Below are 15,992 nucleotides of genomic sequence, written 5' to 3'. Positions count from 1 at the left end.
CATGGATGCTTATCTTGGGTGTTATATATCTACTTGAATTACTTATTTCTTTTGTTTACTATTTCCTGGGTATCTGTATTTAAGTAATAAATAATGGGTACCTGTATTTAAGTAGCAGAGACAGTAGTAAATGGTGAACTATACAAATTTCAGACATCATACAATTTTTGGTTCAAATAGTTGAGTAACTCCAGTTCCAAAACACTCTAAAAATACACAAGATGCTCTTTCTTCCTTTGGAGTAGTGACTACTGAGTACCACACAAATGCTGTCTTATAAGTTCAGTAAATTAACTTTTCCAGGTATTGTTGACATGGCATTTGTGGTTTCATATCTGGAGCTCATGCAAAGAAGACACTGAAATATCAGGACAAAGCTTTTATCTGATTTTCATTCCGTTTCCCTTCTCCTTTCTTCTTTCCCTACTCTTATATTCTTGGATTCAAGTGATTAGATAAACACTTCTGTGATAAGGACTCTCAAAAATACACTATTTTACAGAACAAGGAAGTAGCTTCAATACAGATATTTAAATGTAATGTAATTCCCCAAAGAGGTCTGTTATATGAGTTGTTGAATATTTGCAAAACAGTGACTATGAGTTGGGTTCGGAGTTGGAGGGAGAGGACTTGAATCTATCAGTTGTGTGACTGTGAGTTGAAAGTAGTAAAGTGTTAGTTGCTCAGTCACGTCTGACTCTTGGTGACTCCAGAGACTGCAGCCAGGCTTCTCTGTCCATGGAATTCTCCAGGCAAGAATACTGCAGTGGGTACCTATTTCCTTCTCCAGGGGTGTCTTTCCAACTTAACCTCATCTGGAAAATGGGGGTGCTTACTTTCAGAGGGTTTCTGTGAGGATTAAATGAGATAAAGATGAAAAGCATTTGGCACAATGAATGCCTCATGATAAGCAATCAAGTTCTGAATCAGAATAACCCAGCTTTGAATTAGAACTTGAGTCCATTACCTGTTTCCTTCTATGGACATTTATTTAGACTAGGGGTTGACACATAGTGAACCACCAAGAGGCATATGCCAGGGCCTGTCTTAATGACAGGTTCAGGTTTTTAATATTATATAAACTATGATCTAATCATGCACTTTTGTTCACAAAAGCATATTTATTTAGCCCTGCTGCTGCTAAGTTGCTTCAGTCATGTCTGACTCTGTGCAACCCCATAGATGGCAGCCCACCAGGCTCCCCCGTCCCTGGGATTCTCCAGGCACCCCAGGCATTGGCAAACTATAGGGTGGGCTGCCTGTTTTTGTAAATAAAGTATTAAGCAGACACACCTATTCATTTAACTACTGTCTGGTCGCTTTCATACTACTGAAGCAGCATTCACTGATTTTGCAAGAGACCTTATTGTGACTCTCAAGCATAAAATATTTCCTATCCAACTGTTCAAGAACAAGTTTGCAGATCCTGATGTAGTCTAAATACAACTGGCATTAAAATAAGTGTATTGGGCTTCCCTGGTGGCTCAGTGGTAAAGAATTCACCTGTCAATGTGGGAGACACAGGTTCGATTCCTGATCTGGGAAGTTCCCACATGCTGCAGAGCAACTAAGCCTGTGTGCCACAACTATTGAGCCTGTGCTCTAGGCCCGGGAACTGCAACCACAAGAGAAGCCACTGTGGTGAGAAGCCCATGCACCACAGCGAAGAGTAGCCCCTGCCTGCGGCAACTAGAGAAAACCCATACAAAGCAATGAAGACCCAGCACAATATAGATAAATAAATAAAGCGTATTTACCCATACCCACCACGTAGTCCAGTGGTCAACTCTTGGTTGTCAATTTACTTGGCCTATCAGTAGCATCTTCCCTGGTGGCTCAGAGGTTAAAGCGTCTGCCTGGAATGCAGGAGACCTGGGTTTGATCCCTGGGTCGGGAAGATCCCCTGGAGAAGGAAATGGCAACCCACTCCAGTACTCTTGCCTGGAGAATCCCATGGAGGGAGGAGCCTGGTAGGCTACAGTCCACGGGGTCACAAAGAGTCAGACACGACTGAGCGACTTTACTTACTTACTTATCAGTAGCATCATCTGCTAGGATCCTCACCTTCCTGAAAGAATATCTTCATCTGATCTCTCTGGCTGTATACTTTTCGGCCTCCACTGCTGGTTCTTCTTCATCTCTCTGACCTCTAATACTTGCAGCACCCAAAGGGCTCAGTCCTTGAACCTTCTCTCTTCTCTTTCTGCTTGAAAACTCACCGAGTCTCGGCTTCAAATACCATCTATATCGTGAGAGCTCCCAAATTGACATCTCCAGGTCACACCCCTTTCATCTACTTGATATCTTTGTTTGGATGTTTATTTTAGGTATCTCAAACTTAACATATCCAAAACTGAGCTACTGGTGTTACACCCTTCCCCAGCCTTGCTTCATCTCAGTCTTTTCCCTGTCAATAAGTGACAAGTATGTTTTCCCAAGTATGTTATCTGGTCCCATCACTTCATGGGAAACAGATGGGGAAACAGTGAGAGACTTTATTTTGGGGGGCTCCAAAATCACTGCGGATGGTGATTGCAGCCATGAAATTAAAAGACACTTATTCCTTGGAAGTAAAGTTATGACCAACCTAGACAGCATATTGAAAAGCAGAGACATTACTTTGTCAACAAAGGTCCATCTAGTCAGGGCTATGGTCTTTTCAGTGGTCATGTATGGATGTGAGAGTTGGACTGTGAAGAAAGCTGAGTGCCGAAGAATTGATGCCTTTGAACTGTAGTGTTGGAGAAGACTCTTGAGAGTCCCTTGGACTGCAAGGAGATCCAACCAGTCCATTCTAAAAGAGATCAGTCCTGGGTGTTCATTGGAAGGAATGATGCTAAAGGTGAAACTCCAATACTCTGGCCACCTCATATGAAGAGCTGACTCATTTGAAAAGACCCTGATGCTGGGAAAGATTGAAGGCAGGAGGAGAAGGGGATGACAGAGGATGAGATGGTTAGATGGCATCACTGACTCAATGGACATGAGTTTGGGTGAACTCTGGGATTTGGTGATGGACAGGGAGGCCTGGCGTGCTGCAGTTCATGGGGTCACAGAGTCAGACATGACTGAGCGACTGAACTGAACTGATGTTTTCCCACAAACCTCAAAGATATCCTCAATCTGTAGCAAATCCTGATGGCTTTATTTGCAAAATCTATCTAGGATTGAGCACTCCCCACCACCTTCACTCAACAGCCCAGTCCAGGCCACAATCATCTCTCATACGAACATCTCTTTCATTTGTTCTCAATGTAGCTTGCAGAGTGAACATTTGAAGACTAAGCCAGATCTTTTACTTCTCTGCTCAAAATCCTCTAGTGGCTTCTCAGCTCACTTAGAGAAAAGGCAAAGCCCTCACAATGGCCTAAAAGGCCCTATCAATTTCTCTGCCTGAGCCCACTGACACACATCCCTGACTTCATCTTCCACCACTTTCCCTCATGCTCACTAGCTCCAGCCACATTGTCTCCTTGCTGTTTCTGGAATGTTCTGGGAATCTTCCTTGCATGGATGTTTGCTTTGCCTGGAATGCTTTTCCTCCAAGTTTCTACTTGGTTTATCCCTCTCATCCATGAGACCATCCCGAATCACCTTTCCCCAGATTGCAGCTATCTCTCCATTCCTCCATTTATTTTTCTCCTTAGCACTTATCGTCATTCAGCATACTATTATTTCTTCTGTCTTGTTTATTTTCTTCTGTGTTCCCCAAGAAAATGAAAGATCTATGAGGAAAGAGAGTTTTGTCTGTTTTGGTCACTGCTATTTCCCCATGTTTGGAGCAATTCCTGGCACATAATAAACACTCAACAAATATTTGTGGAAATACATAGAGAAAGGATGAATGATATTGTTCTCACTGATAACTCTCACTTTATTTCTCAAAATTATTCATGGAATAAGAAGGTGAAGTTCTTTCAGTTTGCTGCACTTACCTTAGATAATTTCTTAAGTTTTAAAATGCATTTTCGTTAAGATTTGGAGGAAAAAGGTATTTAGAAATTAAAAAAATATTATTCTTTAATTCCCTTCTCAAATACTGATCTTCTTACATCCTATGAATTTTATGCTTTTAAATATTTCTGTGATCCTAACAAGAAGCATTTGTGTCATTATAAAAACAATTTTAAAATTTTTGGTTTCTCTATGGAAAAATGATTGATGAATATAAGCTGGTGCAAACATACAGCATTTTTGACCAAATAGTGAAAACATTATTTGCTATTTTGGCAAATTTGAACCACACACTATTTAAAAGCCATGGTGTTTTGTAACTTTCCATGTTGAACTTCTTTACGGTTTAAAAGATAGACTTTAATCCATCATATTGCAAGATTAGCAAAGTGTGAAAGAATGAGGTTGGCTGTATTATTATATTTCTGACTTATTTCTACACAGGGGGATATGGGACCTGTGGGACCCCAAGGACTGATGGGCATCCCTGGAATTGGGAGTCAAGGGGAACAGGTAATTGATGCTTTCTCTCTTTCCCTTTCATACAGAACATTCTGGCCTAAACCTGGTGTTCACTGAAGGCCAGTCCAGCAAACAGCTATGAGTACATTTGATAGTGGAACTGCAGTGGTATATCCAAGTGGGTATGTAGGAAGGGATAAGATGGTTCCACAAGATTCTAGTTTTGAGAACTTACAAAGACTTAAAAAATAAATTGTGTGTTTCTTGGTGCTGTGACTGTTAACATTAAAGCCTAATTTACAGGATAAGGGTTTTGGAGTTTTCAGTTTCCCAAGGGAAACTAAATATTTTATTTACCTGGTGGGTCATGTTTGTTTTTCCCCTTGAATCTTTATGACTGATGAAATCCCATTCTGTTCTGATACCAGTAAGTAGTGCTTCCCATTTTCTAGTCACATAGCAATCTAGGGAAAAAAAAAAAAACTAAACAAGGACCAGCATTAGAGGCACTCACTTTACTGAAGGGGCACCGTTCCTGAATAGAAGCAAACTACAGAGCAGGTTTATAAATGACTCTTGGTCCTTCTTGGTCAGAAGAAAGGAAAGATCTGTAAGGCTGTCTCTACATTCATGGGTGGAACTTCTTCCAAATTCTTCTCATCATAACTTTTCAAAAAGCAAGGCAATTTTGTTTAACTGAAAGAATATGAATATAATATTACTGTCTACCTATATAATCTCATTTAATCAAAGTGACCAACAAATCCAAATTTATTTTGAATGTCCTCTTGTGTAGAAAGTGGCAAAAAGTTTAAAATTTATGATTATGGTTTGAATTATTCCATTGCCTAGTGAACAAACAGTACTTCCTTTATCTAGGATGGGTGGCTCAAACAGTAAAGAATCCGCCTGCAATGTGGGAGACCTGGGTTTTATCCCTGGATTGGGAAGATCTGGAGAACTGAATGGCTACCCACTCCAGTATTCTTGCCTGGAGAATTTCATGGATAGAGGAACCTGGTGGGCTATAGTCCATGGGGTCGCCGAGTTGGACACAACTGAACAACTAACACTGATCTAGAATAGGGAGAGAAGGATAAAACAAAGAGATAATTGAGAATCTCATTGTTGACATAAACTCTTGAGTTTATTTTTAATTATATGCTAATTAATCAGTATTTTTTGTTGTTAATTCAAGCAACAGCCAAGTTGGATATTACTCCTTTTTCTATTTCCTTCCCCTTGGTACCGGTCCTAGCATAATACATCAGGAGGATTAAGGTGCAGGAGAAGCCAAGATAAATCTGTATATAAATATTTAGATAATAATTAAGAGCTGTTGTTTTTGGACTACACAAGGATCATGGTTTGACTATGCCACCAGGCATTCTCAAACTTTGCAGTTTTCTTCGCTAGTTTCAGCTAGTTCCTGATCTTGGAAGTGACAGTGCTGTCGCATCCTGGGTTTTGTGCTGTTCCTGGCGCTGAGTCACCATTGTGGGGCTGAAAATGAGGTTCAAAGAAAGCTAAGCCTTTTCAGATGCTGTTTCTCACTGAAGTTGTTCTACAGCTTGAAAAGAAAAAAAAAAAAAAAAAACCAACACACCTCTTTGACTTCTTTTGCTTTCTCACCCTCTTCTTTTCTTTTTCAAGAGTAAAAACCTTTCAAGGTGTACGTGACCATATGGAGCTGACTCCTACTGGGTAGGAAATTGAATGCAATATGTCATTTGTAAACTGAACAAGAAAAAAACTTGTTTACCCTTTTAATACAAAGGATTTATATTCTATTTAAATTTAACCTCTGCACAGGCGGTTACCCATTTTTCTTCTTATCCTTACTATAATATACTTATCCATTGAGTTACTGTTATTGTTAAATCTTCTCATTTCTCTTATAGACATTAATTTTCCCATTCATCTGTTTCTGGGGGAACTTCTGTTTCCAGCAACATGTTTACAATCTCTCTCAAGTGGCCTCTGCAGATATTCATTAAATATCTGGAGGCTTGACTACTTCAAATATCTTATAAAATAAAGTGAAGTATAAGTAACCACATATCTTTTTAATTTTTTGGATCCTCATGTGGTTCTTGTAGACTGTTGTAAAAGTCAGGAAGGATTCCCTTCTTATAATGGTTCAATATAAATACTGAACCTTAGCTTCCTTAAATTGTTCAAAATGCTTCATCTTCATCAACCTGAGAAAAAGGGAATGGTATCTGTACTTAAAAAATGAACAAGCAGATGTATCATCTAGCTGGAGAAAATAGTATCACATTTGTAATAAAATTATCATGTATTTGCAACCATTATTTGCATAATCGTGACCTGTGGGGGATAAATAAAACAGAGTCTTAGTTTTTCTTTCATCATCCCTTTAAATTTTTTATCAGTGGGGAAAGCTTTTTCTTTTTCCTACCACAGAAAAAAAAAATTACCATCAGGCTACAGACTTTCCTATCACTTTTAGGTAACAGTAAGTGATAGGATCACCTCTAGGGGCTTCCATGGTGGTTCAGGGGTAAAAGAATCTGCCTCCAGTGAAGGAGATGTGGCAGGAGCTGTGGGTTTGACCCCTGGGTTGGGAAGACTCCCTGAAGCAGGAAATGACTAACCAGTATTCTTGCCTGGAAAATCCCATGGACAGAGGAGACTGGTGGGCTACAGTCCTTGGGGTCCCAAAAGAGCCAGACACGACTGAGTGACTAAACATACATAGGACTACCTCTAAATTCCAAGTCAGTTTTAATTGTGTGATACAAACTATTTAGTCAATGTATGAATTTTCCTTTTAATCTTCATTCATTTTGTGTGAGCTTGTGGTCCATGGGGTAGAATGTACTTCTGATCCCTCCCTGGCTGAATCAAGGATGGGAGGATGGGAGCAGGCGGGAAGGGCATGGAGGTTCTTTCTTGGCTAGTCTATTGTCAGACGGCTTCGGGTCTTCTGGTCTTGACAGATGTTTGATGCTGACATTCTTCCTGGTGGGGTTCCTGCACTGCCCCTCCTGGGACACTGACGAAGGACTCTCTTCCTCTAGCTGTTTCTCCCCATCAGCCTCTGCTTTTCTGGGAATATATGTACTCTATATGGACTCTCTCAGCTGGAGTTACATTATTCTTCCAGATCCTCTTGGACAGAAATCAAAGCAGTTCCAGGCCAACTCCAGGAATCTAGAGTACATCTGGTCCACAGGGAAAAAAAAACTTGCATGGCCTTTCCACTGACAAACTCTGATGCACAGGCTTACCCACCCCAGCCCTCTCTTGGCTATCACAGCATAGTTTAGCTTTCTTCAGAATGAGTCAGACACTGGTCCACTGTGTTCCAAAAACAAAAATCAAGGTCTCCCAGTGGCTTCACTGATGTTCCCTTTCTATAATGTGGCAAACTTCTCCATTTGCTTCAAAGAAAACACTTTAGGAGATTGTTTTCTCTGGAGAAGACCTCATTAAATCCCATATCTTCTCCTTTTTTATACCCACAGTGTGAATGAGAGGCAAGTATTAGAACATTCTTCAGTTTGGTGTTTGCAGGCTTTTGCTTCATAAAGCCTAGGTCAAATTTTCAATTTTACATCCTGATAGATATCTCTTGGTAAAGCTAGGATACAGGTTTGCCTGTATGTGACTGAGAGGTGAAATAGGTTAGTAAGATGAAACTGTATTTCTCCTGTTTAAAACTCCAAGCTGGTGTGTTGCCTTGTTCATTGGGGTCTTCAGAGATTCTGGCTTCTTCATTCTTGTTAGTCTGACATGCCAAAAGTGCTTTCCCCATCCACTTGATCCAGAATAGGCCGGCTCCGTGTCTTCACTTCAGCAAGAGGGAGGGGAACAGGGATGGAGCGATATATCCTTCCTTTAGCGTGAACCAGAAATCGCCCAAATCCTCTCATTCATATCCCATTGGACAGAATCCAAGCAATACCCGCTGCAACAGGGATTAGGAAAGGTGGTTTTTACTCTAAGCAGAAATGCAGGCCTGTTAAAATTACTCTTACTATGGAAAAATGGTAGAATTGCATATTATGGTTCCACTAGCAGCCTCAGCCACCCATTCAATAAGTATTAATTGAGTACAAGTAATCAACTATGGGATGTGAACTGAACTTTTACTTTAGAGGATTTGAAACTTCTCTTGTTTAAATTCCTTCTTAATTTCGCTAATATTATTCTTCAAATTTTATTTTAAAGGGAATCCAAGGTCCCATTGGCCCACCTGGTCCACAAGGGCCCCCAGGACAAGGCTCACCTGGTCCCAAGGTAACTTTCTAAATGAGAGAAGAGTTTAAGCTATTTTTTAACTGTTGTTTTCTGGTCAGTGGCCAATGCATTTGGAAGGCAGCAGAGGGGATGAACTTCAAAATCAGAGATCTCTATTTAATGCAAAATGCTACTGATATTCCTAATGGTTTAGAAAATGTAATGTGCATTCTCTATGCTCTTAGTAGCTTTCACATTTGTCCCTTGGCATCCATTGGAAGGTTGATTGTAGGATTCCCACTCCCTTCCCCATACCAAAATCTTAGGATGCTCTAGTTCCTTAATTTAGTCCTGCTGCTGCTGCTGCTGCTGCTGAGTCGCTTCAGTCGTGTCTGACTCTGTGCGACCCCAGAGACGGCAGCCCACCAGGCTCCCCTGTCCCTGGGATTCTCTAGGCAAGAACACTGGAGTGGGGTGCCATTTCCTTCTCCAATGCATGAAAGTGAAAAGTGAAAGTGAAGTCACTCAGTCGTGTCCGACTCCTAGTGACCCCATGGACTGCTGCCCACGAGGCTCCTCTGTCCATGGGATTCTCCAGGCAAGAGTACTGGAGTGGGGTGCCATTGCCTTCTCCAATTTAGTCCTATCTCCCTGTATTTTATTTTTTATTTTAAAAAACTTTTTTTTTAATTTTTTATTTTACTTTACAATTCTGTATTGGTTTTGCCATACATTGACATGAATCCACCACGGGTGTACATGCGTTCCCAAACATGAACCCCCCTCCCACCCCCCTCCCCACAACATCTCTCTGGGTCATCCCCATGTACCAGCCCCAAGCGTGCCATATCCTGCATCGGACATAGACTGGCAATTCGATTCTTACATGATATTATACATGTTTCAATGCCATTCTCCCAAATCATCTCACCCTCTCCCTCTCCCACTGAGTCCAAAAGTCCGCTATACACATCTGTGTCTGTTTTGCTGTCCTGCATACAGGGTCATCATTGCCATCTTTCTAAATTCCATATATATGTGTTAGTATACTGTATTGGTGTTTTTCTTTCTGGCTTACTTCACTCTGTATAATCGGCTCCAGTTTCATCCATCTCATCAGGACTGATTCAAATGTATTCTTTTTAACGGCTGAGTAATACTCCATTGTGTATATGTACCACAGCTTTCTTATCCATTCATCTGCTGATGGACATCTAGGTTGTTTCCAGGTCCTGGCTATTATAAACAGTGCTGCGATGAACATTGGGGTACATGTGTCTCTTTCAATTCTGGTTTCCTCGGTGTGTATGCCCAGCAGTGGGATTGCTGGGTCATAAGGCAGTTCTATTTGCAATTTTTTAAGGAATCTCCACACTGTTCTCCATAGTGGCTGTACTAGTTTGCATTCCCACCAACAGTGTAGGAGGGTTCCCTTCTCTCCACACCCTCTCCAGCATTTATTGCTTGCAGATTTTGGGATCGCAGACATTCTGACTGGTGTGAAGTGGTACCTCATTGTGGTTTTGATTTGCATTTCTCTAATAATGAGTGATGTTGAGCATCTTTTCATGTGTTTGTTAGCCATCCGTATGTCTTCTTTGGAGAAATGTCTATTTAGTTCTTTGGCCCATTTTTTGATTGGGTCGTTTATTTTTCTGGAATTGAGCTGCAGGAGTTGCTTGTATATTTTTGAGATTAGTTGTTTGTCAGTTGCTTCATTTGCTATTATTTTCTCCCATTCGGAAGGCTGTCTTTTCACTTTGCTTATATTTTCCTTTGTTGTGCAGAAGCTTTTAATTTTAATTAGGTCCCATTTGTTTATTTTTGCTTTTATTTCCAGTATTCTGGGAGGTGGATCATAGAGGATCCTGCTGTGGTTTATGTCGGAGAGTGTTTTGCCTATGTTCTCCTCTAGGAGTTTTATAGTTTCTGGTCTTACATTTAGATCTTTAATCCATTTTGAGTTTATCTTTGTGTGCGGTGTTAGAAAGTGATCTAGTTTCATTCTTTTAGAAGTGGTTGACCAGTTTTCCCAGCACCACGTGTTAAAGAGATTGTCTTTACTCCATTGTATATTCTTGCCTCCTTTGTCAAAGATAAGGTGTCCATATGTGTGTGGATTTATCTCTGGGCTTTCTATTTTGTTCCATTGATCTATATTTCTGTCTTTGTGCCAATACTATACTGTCTTGATGACTGTGGCTTTGTAGTAAGCCTTATCTCCCTGTATTTTAAAAATCATCTCTAGATAACTTCTAATACCAAATACATTGTAAACGTTACAAAGCATTTAGTTGGTGGCACGTGGCAAATTCAGGTTTTGCTTTTGGAAATTTTTGGAATTTCTTTCCTGAGTATTTTCCAACCAAGGTTGGTTAAACTGTAGCAGAGTCCAAGCTCATACCACTTGCTGCATGAAGGGCCAGTAAGTTGAGATGCACAGTGTTGGGGAGAGGAAAAACAACTTTTTTCAGAAAGCCAACAAACTGAGAAGATGGTGTGCTAATGCTCTAAAGAACCATCCTAATTTGGGATAGAATTCAAGCTTCTTTATTGCTAGGGAAGGAGGAAGCTGGAAGGGGTTAAGATCAAGAAGAGAGGGACGACCACAGTGAGGGTCCAAAGAGGGTTGTGATAACATTTTGTTCTTGGTCAGTTGACCTGAGTCTGGTCCTGATGTTCCACTAAATCTTGACAAGACAATCGTTTTTGTTCATACTTTCTTATCTCCTCATGTGAGGTAAGTTTGCATAACCTGTAATCTGCAAGCAGAACCCCTTTAGTAATTAACAAGTCTACATGCAGACCTGAGCAGAGGCTCATGACTCAGCGATTAAAGCAGCAGAACCGATAGGTACAATATGGAGTCAGAGGTGCTAAGCTTCTACAAACAAGAGGCAGGTAGTGGAGGCGGATCTTAGTTCTTAAAGAACAACTCAGAGATACCCATCAGCTTGTTATGTAGGTCCCTAAGACCTAAAGTTCCTAAAGAGAAGGAACTGCTTTATCACTGAACTTTTGTCCCTACTTTTCTTGTTTAACTGGTTTTCCTTTGTTTCTGCATTCCTTCACTTCCCTAATTAGTAACTGCCTGTGCCTGCTGTTTGGAACTCCGGCCCAGGAGACTCAAGTGTTTATCCACAAACAAGAAGTAGGGGAAATGGAGGAGCTTTTGAACCCAGGAGGGGTCCACAGGGTCCTGCTCAGTTTCAATCCCCCCTTTTCTTAGATACTTCTTAATCCTAATGGGAACAGGACAGACAAGAAAGGGAATAATAAAGTTTTGAATGGAGAGGTTAATCACAAACTCAGCAGAGGGACTTAGTTTTATGGGGACTCTTTCAAATCCACAAATGTGGAACCGGTGGCTACCAAGGAGGCAGATTATACTTACACATCTTAATTTATTGTTTTTATTACTTTTACTTGTGAGACCCTATCCAAGCAACTCAAGCAGTAATATCAGTAGAGGTTACTGTGGGTTGGCTAGTTTTTATTCTCACCAATGATCCCACAGTAGGTCCAACAACCAAAATGTTTAAAGATACAGAGTCGGAAATAACCTAGCCAATAAAAGTTTTCTATGAACTTGGAGGCAATTTATGTTCTAATTTAGAAGATAAATTATTTATCCTTATTTATCCTTTGGGGAGAAGCATGACACTGTTTAACCAGCTGTCCTTAATGTTGCTTCAAAGAATCACTAAGCATTATTAAATAAACACTTCTCTGAGTGTTTCCCTTGTGGCTTCCCTTGTGGCTCAGCTGGTAAAGAATCTGCCTGCAATGCAGACCTGAGTTCAATCCCTGGGTTGGGAAGATCCCCTGGAGAAGGGAAAGGCTACCCACTCCAGTATTCTGGCCTGGAGAATCCATGGACTGTATAGTCCATGGGGTCGCAAAGAGTCGGACATGACTGAATGACTTTCACTTCACTTCTCTGAGAGTACCTTCCTTTCAGTATATTCCTTTGAGAGTCCCCTGTGAGAAGTAGCTCAATAGAATACAGTTACTGTCCTTGAAATTTCTGCTTTGAGCTCAATGGTGAAAGCTCAGGTTGTTCTCTCTGGTTACGATACTGCTTTGGATCAGCTGAATCTTGGTGTCTCATGTGTCAATTATAGTTGCTGTGGATTGTAACTGCTGATCTTTTCCACATGCCCTTCTTGGGGACTCAAAGTCAATTCTGAGTATTACACACAGCCTGTCTTTTAAATCAGCCCATATATACATATATTTGCCTGAAATATATCTATATTTGAATAGATAAATGCATAGACACACATATGTGAATGGAGCATATGAAACTCAGTTTTATTTTATTTTGCTGATATGTTTTGCTCTTAGGAGATCAAAGGTAGGTATATGTTATTTTTATTTTGGTGCTAGAATCAAATACTCTTCAAATACTCTTTCCTCACTAGGGAGAAGTTGGCCAGATGGGCCCTACAGGCCCTAGAGGACCAGTGGGACTCGGAGTACAAGGTCCAAAGGTGAGTTGTCTAAGGTGCTGCTGCTGCTGCTGCTGCTTCAGTCGTGTCCAACTCTGTGCAACCCCATAGACGGCAGCCCATCAGGCTCCCCCGTCCCTGGGATTCTCCAGGCAAGAACACTGGAGTGGGTTGCCATTTCCTTCTCCAATGCATGAAAGTGAAAAGTGAAAGTGGAGTCGCTCAGTCGTGTCCAACCCTCAGCGACCCTATGGACTGCAGCCTACCAGGCTCCTCCATCCATGGGATTTTCCAGGCGAGAGTACTGGAGTGGGGTGCCACTGCCTTCTCCCGTCTAAGCTCGTTGGAGGCATTTATGTCATATTATGTAAAGCTTCATTTATATCCAGAGGAGAATATTTATTCAGAGGAGAGTCTGATGCTTAACTGATAGATATGGTTTAAGAAGAACCAAAATATTAGTTTATTTTAATGATGCCTGTGTTTCTATTATTAATTCATTAGCATAAGAGGTCCTCTTTCACCTCTTTCCGAGTGATTCTTTAAGAACATTGTTGCCTGCCATATTATAAAAGTTTAGTAGAATTTCAGTAAAGCTTACTTCCCCTTTCTTGTTTTGTGGCTGGCTCCTTCTCATCCTTAGGTCTCAGCTCAAAAGATACTTCCTCAAAATTCATTTACTAAACCTAAAGTATGTCTACCCCACTATTGTTTCCCAGTTATTTAAAAGCACAGTGTTTGTTCCCCTTGATTTTACCACTTAACTTGCATGTTTTTTGAACTGCTCTTCATTGTACTACACCCTCTAGAAATGCACTGCCCTCTAGAAACGGCAGGCACTTGCCACATGGCATTACGGAATACTTGACATGTGGCTGGTATGAACTAAGGGATGATATAAAGGTACTATACACTCTGAATTACAAAGCTTGGTACAAAAAATGAGTGTAAACTACATGATTAATATATTTGCATATGGCGTACATGTTGAAATGACAAAGTTTCAGATGTATTAAGTAAAATATATTATTAGAATTGTCTTTATCTGTTTCTTTTAAAGTTGTAAGTGTGGCTATTAGTAAAATTATAATCACATATATAGCTTGCTTTATATCTCCATTGAACAGTGCTACTCCACTGGGGCAAGCAGAATAACAAAGAACACCCATGTATTCCACAACCCAGCTTTATCAGATGTCAACATTTTGCCACATGTGTTCTAAAATGTTTTAAAGAAGTATGGCAGATATAGCTGAAGGTCTCCGTCTGTGCTCCCCAATTCTGCTGTCTCCCCTTCCCTTCCCAGACATAATCATGAATTTAGTGTTTATCACTCTTTCAAAGTTTATACGATTTTCCCACAATTTTACTCAGAAGCCATATACTGCTTGTTTGTATTCTTGAACTTTACATAATATATCATTCAGCAATATATTTATACTCAGCCTTAGGTCTTGTGTTTTTATATGCCCTTGACTCAGTTTAATTGCTTTATGATACTACACTGTATGAGAATACTTCATTACTGATAGACGTTTAAATTGCTTTCTGTTTTGTGCATTTGCCGATAACGCTGCCATAAACATTCTCTGGGTTTCGTCTTATGTAAGGATATAAATTTCTCCTATCAGTAGATGACAGATTGCTGTGAATTGGAAGATCACAGAGTATACAAGTTTTCAATTTTCATATTGTGAAAATTCTGCCCCAAATAATCAATGGGTACAGTGTTCGGACCAGTTTGCCCTCCTTCCAGCAACAGATAGCAATTCGCTTTTTGCTACATGCTTGCCAGTGTGAAATGTGTAAAAAAAATACATCTCTTTGGTTCAGTTCTTATTCCCTGATAACTAACTGAACAGTTTTTGACTGCTTAATGGACCTCAGTTTTTCTTTTTTATAAATTCCTGTAGATACTCATTTTTTGGATACTGAGTATTCCTCTCCAAGCTTAAGATACGGCTTGTCTTTTTCACTTAAAGTGCTTTTCAGTGCATAGAAGTTTTCGATTTTGAGGTATCTCTATCCCTTTATGGTTTGAGTTTTTGGAATATTATTTTAAAACATTTCTTGACCCCAAAGTCATAATATATTTTTACATATTTCCTTTTGAAAATGTTGGTGTTTTACTTTTTAAAATTTATGTCTTTAATACACTCGGAATTTATTTTTGTGGCTAGGGCAAGGTAGGGAATCTATTTTTCCCTATATGATAATCAAATATCCTAGCATCAGTTATTAAATTGCCACACTGACTTGTAACACCTCCAATGTTATGTATCAAGTTTCTGTACGTGTGAATATCAGTGCCTGAGTTCTTTATGCCACTCCATTTGCCTATTAATATCTCTCAGTGCTACTATTTCTCTGTCTGGATTATGACAGATTTATAATGTTTTATCATCCATAGGGAAAATACTATCATCTTCTTCCCTGGCTATTCTTGGTTCTAACATATACATTTTATAAATGACTTGCCAAATTTGACAAAATATTCCATTGGAGTTTTTGAAATTGCACTGAATCTTTAGATTAAACATTGAGTCTTTCAAACCACAGAGTAAAACTCTCTACTTTTTTACAAAAATAGTTTTCATTTTATCCATAAACATCTTCTACTTTTTTTAGTTAAAAAGGTACCTTGGGTACATTTTTATGACTGTGAATTGTTTCCTTTTTTTGTACTTTTCAATTAACTATAACGTGTCTATAAGGAAAGTACTGTCTTGTTATTATTGTCTTATTTTGCTATATTGATTTTGGTATCCACCCACTTGATATAACCTTTTATTTCTAATTGTAAAGTCTCTTGCTTCTTTACTTCTTGTGAACATAGGCATATTGTCTAAAAATAAAAACAGTTATGCCTATTCCTTTTCAGTTCTTTTTCTTATTCACTTTTTACCATTTTATACTGCT

General features: G+C 39.7%; 1 protein-coding gene across 1 annotated transcript in view; it reads left to right on the top strand.

Annotated features, from left to right (window-relative positions):
• Nucleotides 1–15,992, top strand: part of COL28A1 (collagen type XXVIII alpha 1 chain) — a 183,791-nt gene that overhangs the window by 58,877 nt on the left and 108,922 nt on the right. Inside the window, exons 16-18 of the mRNA XM_040260502.1 lie at nucleotides 4,399–4,467; nucleotides 8,614–8,682; nucleotides 13,047–13,115. Coding sequence (XP_040116436.1) covers nucleotides 4,399–4,467; nucleotides 8,614–8,682; nucleotides 13,047–13,115 — 207 coding nt within the window. The remainder of the gene's footprint in view (nucleotides 1–4,398; nucleotides 4,468–8,613; nucleotides 8,683–13,046; nucleotides 13,116–15,992) is intronic.

This window comes from Oryx dammah, unplaced genomic scaffold, assembly GCF_014754425.2.
Source record: "Oryx dammah isolate SB20612 unplaced genomic scaffold, SCBI_Odam_1.1 HiC_scaffold_18, whole genome shotgun sequence".
NCBI classification, from domain to species: Eukaryota; Metazoa; Chordata; class Mammalia; order Artiodactyla; family Bovidae; genus Oryx; species Oryx dammah.
Note: the sequence above shows the minus strand (reverse complement) of the source record. Positions and strands in the feature narration are given on the sequence as shown.